The 18132-nt window shown below is 40.6% G+C and overlaps 1 protein-coding gene across 1 annotated transcript in view; it reads right to left on the bottom strand.

Moving 5' to 3' along the window:
- Positions 1-18132, bottom strand: part of LOC111151991 (dedicator of cytokinesis protein 4) — a gene marked incomplete at its 3' end in the record, with an annotated part of 345451 nt that overhangs the window by 23602 nt on the left and 303717 nt on the right. The window contains exons 17-23 of the mRNA XM_022510243.1: positions 17105-17261; positions 11895-11992; positions 11704-11787; positions 11406-11506; positions 9282-9363; positions 8084-8254; positions 3594-3786 (exon numbers count right to left, since the gene is read on the bottom strand). Of these exons, the coding sequence (XP_022365951.1) occupies positions 3594-3786; positions 8084-8254; positions 9282-9363; positions 11406-11506; positions 11704-11787; positions 11895-11992; positions 17105-17261 (886 nt within the window). The remainder of the gene's footprint in view (positions 1-3593; positions 3787-8083; positions 8255-9281; positions 9364-11405; positions 11507-11703; positions 11788-11894; positions 11993-17104; positions 17262-18132) is intronic.

Raw genomic sequence — 18132 nt, 5'->3', positions numbered from 1 at the left:
GGGGGGGGATGTAATTCTGCCTGGCTGTGGAATGGCTCCAGCACTGAAGTTGCTCACGGACCCTCAACTCAACTTGGCCTGAATCTTCCTATGGTTTTTGTCATTCCCTTCTTTGATGTTGACTATATGTGTCCCTCTGCTTTTTCTCTGTATTAATTTCTAACCTGAGCTCAATCAGAAGTATTCTATAGTCGTGCTGGTTTCTATGCATGCTTCCTGTTTCTTGTTTTGTTTTTTTTTTTCTCCTCGGGATTTGTGTTGGTTTTTATGCATCAACCTGACTGTGCCATGGGGTACCTGGATATTTGGTTAAACATTATCCTGGGCATGTCTGTGAGACCATATCTGGATGAGATTCATATTGAAATTGGAAGCTCAAGTAAAGCAGGTTGCCCTCCTCAGCGTGGGTGGGTCTCATCCAATGCACTCAAGGCCTGAATAGAACCAAAGGAGACAAAATGGAGAATTTGCTCTTTCTGCCTGTCTTAAAAAGCAGAGACTTCAGTCTTCTCCTGCCTTCAGACCTGGACTGGAACTTCCACCATGGGCTCTCAGGTCTCCAGCTGACCAGCTAGAGATATTAGGCATTCTCAGCCTCCATCATCACTTGAGCTCATTCCTTATACGAAACCTTGTACACGTACACACACACACACACACACACACACCCATACTAGGTCTGTTCCTCTGGAGAACTCTATCAGAATTCAAGCACAAAGACAACCGTTAGAACGATTTGTCTTTCCTGGGGAGCTTATAACATCTGGGCTTTTTTTCTAAAATGTTTTGAAATTTATTTTCTTAAAAATGTGGGCCAACTATACTCTGTATTCCTCTCTCTGGATAATACCAACTCTCAGGAAATAAGGTCACTTTCTCAGATTCTTCTCACTTAGATCTCACCAACCATTTCTTTGCTGATAAGTCTTAAGCTCAAAGTAGCAACTGTCTTCACCATAGTCTATGTTCTGAGAAAGAAATACTCTCAAAAATGAAGTATTTGGTCTTTGACTGATGATGTATGTAGTTGATACCTGGTAATGTCCTTATCTCTACTTTATCTTGTCCTATTTTAGATTTATAATCTTATGTCAGGAGAGTGTCATTGGTAACATCCTTCTAACTAAGATGTATATACCCGCACAAGCGTAGCGCTTGAAATCTCATTTTTAAAACTTTTAATCCATACATAAAACTTATAGATTTTTAAGTATTTTTTTTACCTCCTTATCTGCAGGTGAGCTATCACAAGCTTTTGAGTCTCTCTGTTTTACCCATATGTGGTAGACAGGATAATCATCTCCTGAAGATGTCCATGCCTTAATTCCCAGAACCTGGGAACAGCTAAGGGCAATACAGATGCTACAGAAGTGATTAAATTAAGGGTCTTGATTATCCTGGATTATCTGGATGGACCCAGTATAAACACAGGGGTCCTTGAAGGTGAAAGAAGTAAGAGAGTCCGAGTCAGAGAGAGATCGTGATGCTCCACTGCGGGCTGTGAAGATGGAGGAAGGGGCCACAAGCCAAGGAATGCAGGTGGCCCCTACAAACTGTAAAAGGCAAGAAAACAGATCCCTCCTAGACCCTCCACAAAGGAATACAGCTCTGCAGACACCTTAATCCCCTTCATTTTAGCCCAGGGAGAAGCATTTTGGACTTCTGCCCTGCAGAAATGTAAGATACAAAGTTTATGTTGTTTTAAACCATTACATTTGTAGTAGCTGTTACAGTACCAATAGAAAACTAACACCAAGTCCTTGGTCTGGATCTCTACCTCCTTTGTACCCCTGCTCCTAATCATGGGGGAGGCCCTGATCACTGAAGAAGAACCCCTATGCTTTTGAGGAGCAGAGTTCACAAAACCACTGCAAGAAACAGTTTTTCTCCAAGAGAAGATGTTTTCCTGGGGAAAAATTAGAAGGTTTTAAATTTCTTTTATTTCCTGAAATATAATTTCAGGGTAAAAAAAAAAAAAAAAACCTCAGAAACAAATAGTCCATAGACAGGAGAAAAAATAAATTAACCAAGATAAATTCATTCAGAATGGAATACCATCCAATTAAAAAAAAAAAAGAATGAAAGAATGAACTAGAGATGTATCTCACAGCTTGGATAAATAGAAAAGTCTATTAGTCAAAAATAAGCACTCTATGGAATGACATACAACATAATGTCATCATACAAAGACTAAAGATGAAAGATATTTGAAAAGATGAGAAAAAGATATGTTTTTATAGATTTGTAATAAAGGCAGAGAAAACACAAACAGCAATCTCTGATAGTGGGAATTTCTCTGAAGTAAGTCAGTAAATGCAGGAGAGCCTAAATATATCTCTAGTGACCGATTTCTTAATAAAAGATCTAAAGCAAATACCTGATACTACTGAGATTTATTAATGATTTACTATCTTACACTCCATTCTCGTCTGTATGTTTAAAATGTTTTACAATAAAATAATATAAAAAAAGCTTTTTTTTTTTACTATATTTGAAACCTTATTTCAAAAATATACACATACATGCATTCATGTGGAAAGAGAATTCTCAGAAGAGTCCATTTTTAGAAGTTTATTTAGTGACAGCGATAGAAACTTCTTAAAATAAGCTAGAAAATGAGGCTAATATTTTATTTCAAGGAAAACTAGAAGAAAAAGGCAGTGGGATTTAATAACAGGTATTATGACAAAACCAATTCAGTAACTGGTCATGTACTAGTACAAAATAAAAAATGACAATACATCAAAACTTTCACTCAGTTTCAGAACACAAATCCATGGAAACATTTTAAGAACAAAGAGACAAACAAATAAGGATCATATCAGGTCCTTGTAAGCCTCTCTGAAAGAAAAGATTAAATTTTGTTGAATAAAAAAAATAAAATCTAGGTGGCTCAGCTAGTTGAATGTCTGCCTCTGGCTCAGGTCATGATGCCAAGGTCCTGGGATTGAGCCCTGCATCAGGATCCCTGCTCAGAAGGGGAGTCTGCTTTTCCCTCTGTCCCTCACCTCTGCTCGTGCTCTCTCTCACTGTACCCTCTCTCCAATAAATAAATAAAAATCTTTTTTTTTAAATATTTTATTTATTTGACAGAGAGAGAGAGAGAGAGAGAGCGCACGCGAGAGAGAGCGAGAAAGGAAACACAAGCAGGGGAGAGAGAGAGGGAGAAGCAGGCTTCCTGCTGAGCAGGGAGCCCAAAATGGGGCTCGATCCCAGGACCCTGGGATCATGACCTGAGCCAAAGGCAGACGGTTAACAACTGAGCCAACCAGGTGCCCCAGTAAATAAAATCTTTAAAAAAAAAAATAAATAAAACCTGTAACAAGAAAATAAGCATGCCTGACATCACCACCAGTTTATGATTAGAATCAATAATTCAATCAGGGTTTTCATTCTTTCTAGAAATACAGCTTTGACAGCCATGCTGCTATATTTGGCCACTTAATACATTTATTCTGTTATCCAAACATACAATGCTTTTGAGAAAGGAATTTTCTGCTTCCTCTTTCTAATTGCTTCTGCTGACCTATGATTACCAGGGGTAAGCAATGGCTTTTCAGAAAGTGTTTCATTCACGAGACTCACTACCCTACCTGGATTGGTATATAGCTGGCTCTCCACGGTTTTGCCGATGCACTGTAGCTTCACGGCCTGCAGGGAGTCATCCACATGCACGATAGTCGGCAGACTGCCGAGGGTGTCCTGTACCAAGTTGGCCACTTCCCTCACATCAAAGAGCTTCAGCAGCTCGGAGTACACAGCTGGGAAGGAGCTCAGAAACACAGCCTTGAAAGGAAGAGATTTAAATCAACTCCAAGATATGCCCCAAGAAATTTGCTGTAAAATGTCAATGAGTTTAAGACTGTGACAAATAATTTTGAATGATTAAAAAAATGAAGTAAGATGGTTCCAGTACCTAAAGGTAAAAGGCTGCAATTAAAAAAAAAAAAAAGCCATGTTTTAAAATGTGCAAGGGTGCAATATAATAAAACTGAGAAATTTTGGAAAATCACTGACATTAGCAAAAGGATTGGCAAAAAATCGCACAGAATCAGCAAAATGCAGCATGATCAAATGGAAAGAATGCTCAGCCAAGGCCTGGAATGCCATCACTTATATTTCCTTTCTTTTTAGAGGTTTCTCAAGTGCTCATCTAAATCTCATTTACCTTAAAGAAACCAAACCCATTGATTCCCGAAAGCACTGAAGTTATGGTTAAAGAAAAAAAACAAGACAGAGAACCAGAAGACCTAGATTATAGGTACTACTGGCTTGGCCTCTAATCAACTCTGTGACCTTGGACAAATCACTTTAGCTTCTTGGATTTCAGTTTTATCACCTGTAAGATCAAAAGTTCATTATAACAAACCTTTAGGTTGCTTTGAGATTTCCTATAACCCCAGAACTGTGTGTACTAAGAACAATATTCTTTATGTACGTGAAGAAGCTTGCTAACCACTTTTTAAGGGAAAAAAAGTGCTCGTATCAAATCCTAAGGGACACAAATTGGGCTAGGATGGTACATCAAAACAAACCCTGTCTTTTGAATTCCACAAAAGGAGAGCAGTGGAAGGAAGCGTCAACCAGCCTCCAGTCTATCAAGCGAGGGGGGGGGGAGGAGGCACATGTTTCTAATATGCTAATATTCAAGTGTTAGCTGGCTTACCAATGAGATCTGACACCAGCAAAAAGTAGGTTGAGTCTACATGTGCTGATGATTCAAATACAGAGTCAAATTCAAATTCGTGGGTTTTGGCATTTATCTGTACAGCAGCAGCAGAGATATGTGCAAGAGCCAAGACCCGTTTTTGACACCAGAACCATCAAAATGCTTCAGGGGCTGCAGTCAACAGCTACGTTCTCCTTGACTCTTAAACAGTAGAGGCTTACTTGGATGCATTTAAAGTTAATAACTTGGTATTCTCGGTTAAAGACTATATTTATATAACCTTCATTTCACTCTGCAAAGAGCTGAGTCATACAGATGAAGTTAAAGAAATAAGATACAATAAAATGAGCCCAGCCTTCTGATTACTGAAAAGTCAACTATGTTGATATTCCTCAGGAATCTTTTCATTTATCTGTTACTTCTTTATTTATAGCTCTTTACTTGAAAAACGGATCTGAATGTGACTGCAGTGAAGATACGTTATTAAAAAGGATACAGGCACAAGCACCTTGTGATAAGGGCAGAAAGATAGTTGGATCAAGATATCTAAGCTAAGGATTTTTATTGCAAATAAGAAGAAAAGCCCAATTTTATTTTGACCTTCTTGGTAGCCAAGACAAATACAGAAAGATAATTGTTAGGAATTTGGGGCAGGGTCATACATTCCTCTTCTGCTCTTGGGGATCCAGGGAAGGGATCTGTCCGTGGAAGGGGAAACCAAGAGCCACAGCTCCAACCCCTGAGTGGGCTGGCAGTCCTGTTGGGGCCGGGCTCCCAGAGACAGAGTCATTAGTGAGCCGGGGTTAGGGCAGGAGGACTAAATGAGCATGCTGGAAGAGTGAGGATGGCCTGATCTGTGGGGCGCTATAAACTGATCGAACAGGAAGGCTTTCTGGGATGGCTGCTCTGCCTCCAGAAGACAGCATTTGCCCTGAGTCAGAGCCCACAATGAAAAAATGCAAAAGAGAGCAAGGAAACTGGGTTTTGGACTCAGACCGGTGGATATCTCTAGCTCTGGATGTGCAGAATTCTATGATGACCCCAAGATCTTTTCCCCTCAGTGTGGTCCCCGCAACTAAGTTATGTTACATGGAAAAAAGGATTTTGCAGGTTTAATGAAGGTCACTAATGAGCTGATCTTTAAAAATATGGAGATTTGGGGCACCTGGGTGGCTCGTGGGTTGAGCCTCTGCCTTCGGCTCCGGTCATGGCCTGGGATCAAGCCCCGCATTGGGCTCTCTGCTCAGCGGAGAGCCTGTTTCCCCCTCTCTCTGCCTGCCTCTCTGCCTGCTTGTGATCTCTCTCTGTCAAATAAAAAAACTTTAAAAAAAATATGGAGATTGTCCATATGGGCCTGACCAAATGACATGACCCTGATCCTTTAAAGCAGAAGTTTTCTCTAGCTCATGGTGGGAGGATTCAGAGAGATTTGAAGCATGAGAAGGATTGGACATATTGTTGCTGGTTTTGAGGATGGAGGGGCCACACACCAAGGAATGCGAATGGGCTCTAGGAGCTGAGAACACTCCTCCTCTCCTCCAACCCCTTGCTGATAACCAGCAAGGAAATAGGAATCTCATTCTTATGAACACTTGGAAGATTCTGAAAGTAAATTCTTCCCCAGAATCTCCGAATAAGCCATCGAGGCCAACACCTTGATTTTGGCTGTAGGAGACCGTAAATAAAAGATCTAATCAACCCTTCTTATCTACAGAATTGTGCATAAGTGGATGTTATTTAAAGCCATTAAGCACTTGGTTACTTGTCACGCAGCAATAGAAAAGTCATGTGCAGGGTCAATCAGATTAGTAACGCCTTCATTCTCAGAAAAGATAGCCATGAAGGTGTGAGGTCAAAAGGGAACTTGGAATAAAAAAAAAAGCTCTAGAGTATTTCCCTTTCTCCCAAAATACAGAGGGACAAAGTCCTCTTTGCTTAATAAAGAAAACTAACCACTTCGTCATTTTCTATGAATTCTCTTAGCATCAGCCTAAAAGAAAATGATCACATCACGTGTGCCTGGGTCATCTCAGGGCAACTGCTAAGACACAGTGGAAACATAACTAAGGAAAAAGACTACTTCCCTAACTTTATAGAAGGGAAAAGACCTCTTGAGTCCCTAGGAAGGCATGTCACTGAGAAACCATGACTTAAACTTACTCTTAAAAGTAAGAGAGAATTTTTTCAGATGTGAATTTAAAAAGTCTTGTCCCTATTAACCAGTAAAGGTTTAAGATAAAAAATCTCAACTACAAGAGCTTTCATAAAAGTAGTGAGTTACTGAGACCTCTGATGTAAAGGAATACTTGATTAGCTTGTTGGATTATCTTTTTTAAGTATCAACTGCTGAAAGTAGTGTTTGGCTAGTGGGCAATTTGACTTTGAGGTATCTGGCAAGTTCCTCAAGCGTGGGGATTGTGCCATTGGCAATAGAGGCCAAAATGTCATTAAAAGAGCCTGTATTGTATCCTTGCCCATGTGTAAGAATTAGTTCATGTGTGTAAAGAAGAGATTAACAAGAACAGCCACCACAAGTCAGAAAAAGCACAGCACTCTCGTTAGAGGGTTGGTACATTTCTGGTTTTTCCCCATTATACGTAATGCCTTCCAAATGTCAAATGGCACCAAGTTATCGTGTTATTCCAAGGGATCTAGTTAGTTTTGTCTTCTAATCTCTCATTTCCCCTGCTAATTCTCAGTGATGATAAATCTCTAGTCTCCAGGGGATGGCAGCAAAGAGGCTGCTTCTCCATCTGACAGGTTTTTAACCAAATCTTTAGAACTAAAAGTGTATCAGAAGGATTAAGAAAATGTAGAGTAAGGTATTGAGAATGATTGCTCAGCATACGTTCAAGGCCATGCTACTTGGAAAGGGGATAAACCCTGTCCTTAAAACCCGTGGAGCTACTCCCAGTAATAGTATTTGGCAACAGCTGCCCAGCACTGGTCAAGTAAGATCAGTCCCAGGACGATTAGGGTCAAGATATATAAAACAAAACAACATGCCAGTTTAGCCAAGTCCCATACAATGAGTCTCAAGGTGACAGATTAAAATGCGGTGCAAGGCTTGGGGTAAACAACGGTAACAAGTCGGCTCCAGGGAACTTCCTTCCTCAAGGCGGATGGTGATGCCGTGTCCACACACCAGCTTGTGTTTTGGGAACTGAAATCTAGGCTGCTGCAGACCAACAGTCTCCCCACAAACAGTGAGAGCAGTTGGAGGAGAGGCAACCTAACTTCTGCTATGCTGCCGCTTGGAAGCTAGGGGACCTTTTTAAAATCTGCAAAGTTGCTCGCACTCCGTATATCAACAGGAGAGACGGATTTCTCATGAGGAAAACATCCCGCTGCTATGTAAACACGAATAAACTGGACTCGTTTTTGCTTTCCCAAACAGAGATGAAAAAACATTACCTGTGATTGAGATAAGGCTCCCGACCCTTTGCTTTCTTGAGAAAGGAAGAAACGGACTGACATAAGGAGCTCCTGAATGCAGCAGCGAAATTCCTCTTCGTTTTGTCCACCGGTGGCGAGGGAAAAGAGCCTTCGAGATTGCACTATGTACTTAAAAATATACTCTTGTGCCTTAAAATGAAATGTTTTAAAAGTTAGTCTCAAAGGAAACCTAGAGGATTTAACAATGACACAGCATAAAAACCACAGGACAACATCAGAAATTTAAATTATTGATTTAAACACTAAGACCCACGGAGATTTTTGAATAGAATTTACTTGTGGGGGAAGTGCCATTTTTCTCTGATGCTAATGAGAGAAAATGTATAGCTAATTTGAAAATTCTTTCTAATTCTCAAGAAGTAGGAGCCTGAGATGCTTTCGATCCTCAGGTGGTTTTAGTTAACAGAGAGATACCTGTCTGCTTCTCAAAAATTACTGTGCTTTGCTGGCAGGTACTCTTGCCACTTAGCATTTTACCTTCCATCAGACCAACGTGATAAATTTATAATTAGGAAACTACTTGCTTTAAAAAGTGCATACCTGTCATCACATTATCTACTGACATCAAATGGAGTGGCACTCAACGACAGGACGTGAGAGGACTCTCAGACCTGCTACTGGACAATTCCTTTAAGAACCTTCATTCGTCATGAACACATTTGCAAGTGGAGTGTTAGCATCTCCCTCAGAGCACTAAGGGCCCAGACATGTGGGCAGCACTAAACCCTGAGACCCAGTAAAACCTCAGGTCTCCAAGCCACCCTATTCTCTCTCAAAATGTCAGACAAATCGTTCTCAAACGGCCTCTGTCAGGGTGTTGAAGGCAAGAGCCAGGAAACTGCAAGCTGAACTGCCCACCCGTGGTCTTCTGTCCTCAGACCTCCCTCCTGCCAACCCTAGACTTCGCTCCAAGGGTTCTGGAGCTCAGAGGTACAAGGATTCAATCCCAAGCAGTTCTAGTGGGTGAGCCTGGCAAAGCTTCTTTCAAATTTCATCAGCTCTGGAGGAGCATAAACTGATTAACATCCTTGAATTGGGATGCCAGTACTATATCATCACCAATTACTGTCTGTGTAGAGGAAAGCAATTAGCTTAGGCATCACCATGCAACAGCTCTGTTTGATAACATTATCTGCTGTCGCTGGCGTGTCTTTACCTTCAACACCTCCTGGATGTGCTCTTGCCGTTCTGCTTCCGTTATCCGGTCCACGTACCACTTGAGAACTTTGATGAGATCTCTGAAACACAGGGCAAGAGAGACAGAAGGTGAACTTGGTCGAGTTCTCAGCTGAAAGCCAAAGATCCAACATTTTTATCATGAGGAGGCTTCTTTTCCCGTCAGTCCTCACAGCGTTCTGTCAGACCGCTTCATCTCATGATATTAGGAATGTGCACACCAACATCACTACCCCTCTCTGAAGCTGAACAGAGAAATACTTCCTCCCAATGAGATTCTCCTCGATACGGCCATGTCCCATTGACCCTGACGTTTCTGGCAAAGCTTCCCAATGGATAAACACAAACAACAGAGACAAGGACTCTGGCCAAGAAAGGGCCTGGAAGTCTGACCACCACGGTCCATCTTGGACAACTGATAATTGGGATTTCTTCCCCAGTGACCGTGTAAACAGCTGGATGAAATACTCCGTTGGAGGCCAAAGCGGGTGTGGGGAAGGATAAGGCAACAACTCCCTATTCCAGATCACATGCCCATGGACTGATCTAGCCAATTCTTGGACCTGTGGGAAGAACAAGGCTTATCATCAGAGTGCCTTAGTAAGAGAACTTCCAAAACAGCCAAGTTTGTTTTTTCTTATAAGGAACAAAATTGGAATTAAAAAAAAAACAACAATAATTCTCAAGATTGCAGTCTTGCTACCTTTACCTTTGTTCTGTTCTTGGTTTCTAGGAAACAGAGCAATTTTTAAAAATTGTTCCTCTTTTCTCTCAGACAGGGAAGAACGCATGGATGTGGTACAAGGCAGGTGTGCCAGGAATATTATTTTGAAGATAAATGTCAGTGAGTTTCTGACCACCCATAGCCCGAGAAGATTCCATAGGCCTTATCTGTCTTGTTAGGAATGATTATCCTGCTCTCCTGGCCAACATAAAGTGTTAGAAATTACACCGTTCCTCTCCAGCTTCCACTGAAAAGTGGTGAGATATTACTAGGGCCCCAAATGTTAGGCCGAGTGGCAGAGTCAGGCCAATGTTTCTAACTATCCCTGATAGTACATTTCACTCTCTGTAAAAATCATGATGACATGCCATTCATTGAAATGTTGGGAGTATTAAATCTTCACATGCCTTGAGAGGCAATACCCAAGATAACAGGATCAAATGCTTATTTGATTATTTATCTTTTATATATCACATGATGGGGGGAAAAGGGCAAAAACACGATTCCATCTTTTTTTTAACCACACTTCTGGGAATAAATGATTGTGCGTGTACCTGGTTTGGTGCTTAAAGTATAAGGTAAAAATACCAGAATAGTGATGGCAGTGTTAGAATGGGGAGAAAGAACTTTGGGGAACATTCCAGGGTTGTACTTAAGCAAGGCGAAAGACCAGGAAGATGTTATACATAGCAGAGAAAGAGAGACGCTGTTACCTTCTGGCAAGTATCAACTGGGTTGCAGGGAGGCAGGTAAGAGCTACAGCTTGTCATTATTCATTCACTTTAGTCTTGCCTGCAGAATCTGAGCTAACAGGAAGGGATGAGCTGTGAAAATGGCAGTTCCTATCAAAGGGTCAAGCCCCCAGCTGACCTGCTTAATGGCTTCACAGGAATCAGCATGCATTAGGCAGGCAGTAGGAGCTCAGTAAATATTAACAGATAAATGAGTGAAAGAATTTAAAAAGATACAATGACCAAGGCTGTTTTCCTTTCACATCTCTTTCTTAAAGACTTCTAGAGTAAGCAAGGAATGTGGTGGTTAAATGGGGTTCTTGGCAACCAGGTTGAAATAACCAGACATTCAGATGAAACAATACCACATGAAATGGAGACAAGAAGAAAACATTTTAAAGTTTCGGTTTTAGGAATAGAATTCAGAAAGGCTTTTTTTTTTTTCTTTTTTTCAGTCCTTTTAATCAAAGTAAGTTGCAGCCATTAAAAAAAGATGTGTGAGAAAGGAAGAGACTGACTCAAGAGACACTTCAGTTGTTGTGGTTCATTTCTTCCTACACTCCCTTTTAAATTTTCCTATATTGCTGGTTCTGCGTAGAAAGGCTCAAAAGGAACTGCTTCTAAACCAATTACAAGATAAAGGCCTTACCTGTATGCAAGTGCCCCAGCAAAGTGACTCTCAATGTAAGTGTCCATTACAGGTTTAAAATGATGGAATTTGCTATCTTGCAGCAAATTTATTATGTGAACCTAAAAAGAAATTTGAGGTTTATAAAACCAAATGCAAATTATGGGTTTTTTTGTTGTGTGTTTTTTTTTTTTTTTGTGGGGGAGGGTTCTTTTTAAATGACTTACGCTATTCAGTGCACATTTCAGAAAGAGCCTTACGAAAGTCAAGATCAAGAGACAAAATTGTTAGGATATAATTAAAGTGAATTTAAACTCACCAAAGAATCAAATACTTTAGACCCATATTTTTGGGAATTTTCATCTAAAATTCCAAATAAGGTATCCAGTGTATCTTGCAGAAACTGTAAGATAAAGAAATAAATTAATAAGGAAAATATCATCTGCCCTTCCCCTCCAAATATTCTTTATTCCATGAATTTCCCGAGAGAGATAACAAAACACCATATACCTTTACTATCTCTGAGCCATCGATTTCTTTTATTTTAGAGAGACAGCCTGTGATCTTGTCTGGGTGGGTTCTCCATTTCAAGAGATCAAGCATATCACCTTTCCAACAAGAAAGAGAAGGTTAATCACCTTAGCAGAGAATTGTCTCTCACATGAAAGTGTTTCAGCGGTAAAAGCTAGAGTCCTCTATACATGTTGCCTAACCCTCCTGGTTATCCAAGTTTCAGGTTCCCCCAGACCATGACTAGCTCTCTAAGACGGCATTTATTATATTACAGTGTATTCTAATTATTTCTCTCTTCCCAGTGCTCTTGATTTACAAACTCCTACTTACCCTTCAGTTCCCAGATTAGCTGTTGCTTCATCCAGAAACCCTTCTTTCCCAAAACCTCTGGACTGAGCTAACTGTCGCTGCTTCGTGCTCTCACCTCACAGTGGCGCTGACCTCACTATTTCAGTTGTCTTTGTGCCTACTAGATTGTAAACTCCAAGAAAGAAAAAGCCAACATGCTGAGTTAGTATCCCAGCATGGGTACAAGAGCAGGCAGATAGTTGGCAGTTGATAAATATTTGTTGAATCCTTTTCTGCCAAAGTGGGAGTTTCTTGAGGGTCAGAAACCTGCTTTATCCATAGTTGTGCCCCCAGCACTCAGCACTCTGCCCAGCAACCAATTCTACCTGGCAATGAAGGTCTTCTTGACAATGTGACCCAAACTTGGCAGGACAAGAAGGTCCCCTGCACAAGGATGACAAGTCTGGTCAATTGCTGGGTCATCTAGTGAGCCCGTGGACTTGAGAGGGCCAGTTTCTGGACGTCATGGTCATCTTCCAGCCCAGATTCTGGGCAGGTGCAGGGCCCATGTCTTCCATTTCCTTCCCTTCCGAAACTGACAAGACGTGGGCCTGAGTCTACAAGGGTCCTCGGAGAACCTCTTCCCCCAGTGAGGGAAAAAAAATCCTTCCCTCGGCTTTTCTGGGCAAAAGTTAGGAAGGCTCCTGAACATAGTGGCCAGCTTCACTAGTGTCCAGAGGGAGCAGGGAGACAGTGGCGTCTGGAGCCAATGACAGCAGGTAAGAACCAACAAGGCTTGCGTGTGTGCAGGAGCGCACAGAGCAAGGGACCCTGGCGGAGCTGGCTTCGCGGGCTCAGTGGGGCTGGAAGACTAGAACAGCCAAGAAAGAAGCCATGAAGGACTTCCCAGGCTTAATGGTGTGAACTCCACTTGAAAGCATTTCAGGAGAAACCCCAATGGGACTTGCTTAAAGACAGAAAAACCAACATGGAAATGAAAACCTGAAGAAAACAAAAATAAAAAAATCGAGGAAGAGGTAGTTGCGATGAAAAAAAAATGCTGTAGTGAAGAGAGATGAGAAAAAGCAAAAGAATCTTCAGAGGAGAGAGAAGCAACCTTCACCTCAGCCAGATTCAAGAGAAAAACTTCACAAAGGACTTAAAAGTAAGACATTTAGTCTTAAATAGAAATATTTATCTACATCAAACAGGGATAAAAGGATGGTTTAGAATTAGAAAAAATGAGGGAATTTGAAAAATAATGACTTGGAAAGAGAAATTTATGGTGCTTTCCATAGCAGAAAAACCTGAAAGTGTTTAGTATTCATGACTAACTCAGACATCGTGGAGGTAGGATTGGAACCTTTTTAAAAATGACTGGTTACATGTAGAAGAGTAGGTATTTCCACAGAGGGAGACCTGCCATGGCAGAGGGAGCACCGCATTCTTCTCCCATCTGTTTGCGGCCTCCCTCCCACATACTTCTTACTTCCTGCATCCTACCGCAGGAAGCCTTCCTGCCCAGGCATCTTCTCTCACAGTTCCCCAGCGCATGACCCCTGCCACTTACTCCTCACTTCCCACTCCACCTCCACTCCAGCTCTCACTCAGTCTCCCTCCTCTCTTTCTTGCCCCTTAGGGCAAGGCGTCCAAGGCGTAGCCCAGTGTGAGGAGTGTGTGCGGAGGAAGGAGGTAGCAGCCCCAGAGGCAGCAGTGGGAAACCAGGAACAGCACTGTCATCAGGAGAGCTGGAGAAGAGAGGACAGTGGTCCAAGACAATCAGATTGAGGTGGGGCTGTGGACCTTTCCGGCAAAAAGTCTGATGGATCTCTTGACTGCTCATAATGGAGGAAAGGAAGAGTAAAGCCGTATGTTCCTCTCGGTGTAATTAATCATGTGTACAAAGTGCTCAGAATTAAGTCAGAACCGTCATCACCTAGGTCTCTATTTTGCTGTCTGAAGATAGGTTAGTTGCAAATTAGGAGCTATGACCTATTGCTGAAAATGCAAATTTTAAGCATTCCATTCCACAAGCATTTAAGAGCATACTGTAGGTTTGACCTACCAAGAGCTAGAAAATAGATGGATGACATAATCCCTACTTTTTTTTTTTTTTTTTAAAGATTTTATTTATTTATTTGACAGACAGAGATCACAAGTAGGCAGAGAGGCAGACAGATAGAGAGAGAGGTGGAAGCAGGCTCCCTGCAGAGCAGAGAGCCCGATGTGGGGCTCGATCCCAGGACACTGGGACCATGACCCGAGCCGAAGGCAGAGGCTTTAACCCACTGAGCCACCCAGGTGCCCCATAATCCCTACTTTTTAAAAAATTTTAAATCACACTCTCAGGAAGAGACTGAATGAACCACCCATTATTTGGGGGAGAAGGGGATGTGGGCAAGTCAGCAACTGTACAATTAACTGTCAGGCTAAATTTAAGCACTGTTTTTAAACTTTTTTAAAAGTTGTGTTTAACAGCCCAAGGAAGAAAACAAGTAAGTAAAAGCATTTATTCTCTGATCCCTACTTTCAAGAAGCTTCAAGTATCTCCTCGATCTGGCTGTCCCTGATGTCCGGCAGGGTGCTCCGGCCTTGGAACACTAGCCCTGAACAATATTGGAGCACAGAATCGGTGCAGAGACTCACTTTAGGGATTGTGAAATGCAAATCTGCTGTAAGAAACTATTTCTAGAGACCGTATCACTTGCTAAATGCCCAATTGTAATGGAAATGGGATTTGTCTATTTTCCAATTTGAGTAAAATGAATACAAAGCAATTTAATTCCAATTTGGAGCTGGATTACTTCTACACAGAAACGTGTGTCTAGCATGTAAATTCCAGAAAGATCAACTAACTTCCTTCTTCCTTCTCATCTCTTTGAAACACAGTATTTATCGCCTGGTTCATTCCCAGCTGTGTTACACTGACAAGGTTAAACAAACCCAAATGATAATTAAGCACTTATCAGTGTCCAAAAAGAAGACAAGCATTGTCCTTCACATAGTGAGATGTTTAATATAATGACTTCTAAATATGTTTATTTACCAATATCTACCTGAAAATGTTCTCCACTTTTACAAAGCAGCAACTTCTAGTTTTTAGGATTTGGTTCTGTTTTATGTTCACAATTCTGTCTAACAACCTAAACCTGAGAACAAGAAAAGGTTAAGTCGGCCAAATACTTTGATGGGAGATAAGCTATTGCTAGGATTATCTGTGTGGTCGGCAGAACAGCGGCCCCATAGATGTTGATGTCCTAATCTCTGGTACCTGTGAATATGTTTACCTTTTATGACAAAAGAGATTTCACAGATGTGATTAAATTAAAGGTCTTAAAATAGGGGCGACTATCATGGAATAGCTAGTGGGCCCAAAGTAATCACAAGGATCCTTAAGACACAGAAGATGGTCATAACCATGTCAAGGTGCTACACTGCTGGCTTTGAAGACAGAGGAGAGGCCGTGAGCCAAGGAACACAGGTAGCCCCGTTGGAAGCTAAAAAAGTAAGCCACACGTTCTTCCCTAGAGCTTCCAGGACAAATGCAGGTGTGCTGACACCCTGATTTTAGTTCAGTGAAAAAGATTTCAGATTTCTGACCTCCCGAACAGCTCAATGATACATGTTTGTTGTTTTAAGCCAGTAAGTTTACAGTAATTGTTCCTACAGCAGGAGGTAACTAATACAACCTGAAATTATTCTACCAGAGGCAATCGGTTAAATGTGAACCTAGGCTCTGTAACAGACATACAACTAATCCACACAGAGTAAGTACAATTTCTGTCTGAAGGAGTCAACAGTAGGTTGATATTCTTATCTTCATAATCTCCGTAGGGATGACTCCATAAAAAATAACACCTGAGGTGTTGTAAATGCTTTATAAACTATATCCGGTTCTGTCAGTGAAGTTTTTATTTAAGTAAAATCATTCATCACTGAATACGGATAAACTCTTGATGTTTCTTAACTTGGCGATGGCTACCTTCAACCAAATGTATTAAAAATACACAGTTGATTTTGAAAAATATTTCTCCAAAAATAATTTTGGAAGGGGAGAAACAAACCAACAACGAAATGTGAAAGGATCATTTGCCAAAGTCCTACATATATATAGCAGCACTGCAAGAGAAACTGAAAGGTAGCTTAAAAGAGGTCAATATTATAATGCGACATTTTACTTTTTTTCTGAGGCCATGTCCTAAGAAAAGAAATATGTTTCCTTCTACAAATGCTGTTCTGTGACACAAAGAAAGAACTAATCGCACTTACTGATGTTTAGGCACAGGAACACTTTATGAGATTCAATACCTTATTATAAAGTGATTCTCAACATAATGAATCTGACTTATTAATATGGCATTCAGAATGCTAGCCAGAAGCCTTATATGGCAACCATGAAGAATTAAAATATATTTCATTTCCTTCCTTCATTACAGATGATGTTTTCATGACGATTTTCCAAGGAGAAGAGCTTGTTTTATTAATCATAACTTGGTAAACAATCACTGACATAAAAAGTATGGTAGAATAGAAAAGCAATATCCAGCTAATTAAACGAAAAACAGCCTTATTCCAAAGCCTACAATTAGCACTGTTTATGGAGCTATAAAACAAGAGAGATTAAATGGTGGTATTCTTTGTCTCTCCCTCTTCCTCTTTTTAAAAAGCAGCTGGGTTTTGAAGCGTTGTGCACTTGGGTTTCAATCCTGGGATGATTTTGAAATCTTTAAATTAGATGCATTAACAGACCATTGGGTCGCAAAGGTTTCCATTTCACTGGAGATCACAAACAGAAGGATCAACAATTTTTCTAGTGCAAAGTTCTTAAATATAACACTGGTGTTTATTAAACGTGTCTACCAAAATTCACAGGAGTGATTAAGTACAGGGCTTTCAAATAAAACAGCATGATACATTACCATTTTGTGTGAGTTTTGTGGAACAGAGAAAAGATGTTATCCAAAAAGACTCCTTTGTGGCCTTAATGGCTTGATGATTATTTCCAAGAAGGATGCCCTTGGAAAAGGGAAGTTTGAGGTAGCGGGTAGTATCCTGAAGATTTGTGTTTTCTTCACACTGTTAAAAATATTAAAAACAAAATATAAAAGGGAGGGATAAGAGACCTCATGAAAATGACTAAGCATCATTTCCATTTCTACTGTTTATGAACTGGGAAACATTCCACACAGGATTACAAATAGAATTTGGCTTTTAAGTAAAATACAACAAAGACAGAGAGAGAAGGAATTAAGCATGGATTTTGGGCTGGGACCAACTTGGGTCCGAATCCCAGTTTTGCTATTTCTCCCAGAAGAAACTCTATCACATTATCTGGCCATGCAAGATCACTATTTCTATCTCTAAAATCTTGGTATATTGTCGTAAGAGTTAGGTTCCATAAAGCCTTTTGCACAGTGCCTGATACACAGGAAGTACACAAGAAATCATATTTGCAGTGACCACAGCATTTAAAAAAAAATGTTTAAATTCTTCCAACATCTCATCTGAGGTTGCTACTGAACACCTCCTTATTTCGAAAACTGGCAATTAAAGGAAACTGTTTTTCAGGGTTCTCTAAGAGTCCTACCATGAGAGAGAAATCTCTACTTCACAGAAGACACCAGCTAACAAATGTAAAAGGAATTACAGATTTAGAATATATAGTTTCATATTCCTAATGTAACTCTTTCTTTAGTTAAAGGTTGTCACTTGGGAATGCTAAAATCGGCAGGAAAATCGTTGGATAAAAAACTGGACATTTGGGATGCCTAGCTGACTTAGTGGAGAATCCAACTCTTGATCTCAGGGTCATGAGTTCAAGCCCCATGTTGTGTGTAAAGATTATTTGAAAAAAAAAAAAAAAAAAAAAAGAATTGGACATTCTTATGATGCCAATGCACCGACACACAGATTATGACGTCCCAGAAGCAAGGGGACAAATATAACC

This window comes from Enhydra lutris, unplaced genomic scaffold (genome assembly GCF_002288905.1).
Source record: "Enhydra lutris kenyoni isolate GAN:26980312 unplaced genomic scaffold, ASM228890v2 scaffoldscaffold27, whole genome shotgun sequence".
Taxonomy (NCBI): domain Eukaryota; kingdom Metazoa; phylum Chordata; class Mammalia; order Carnivora; family Mustelidae; genus Enhydra; species Enhydra lutris.
Note: the sequence above shows the minus strand (reverse complement) of the source record. Positions and strands in the feature narration are given on the sequence as shown.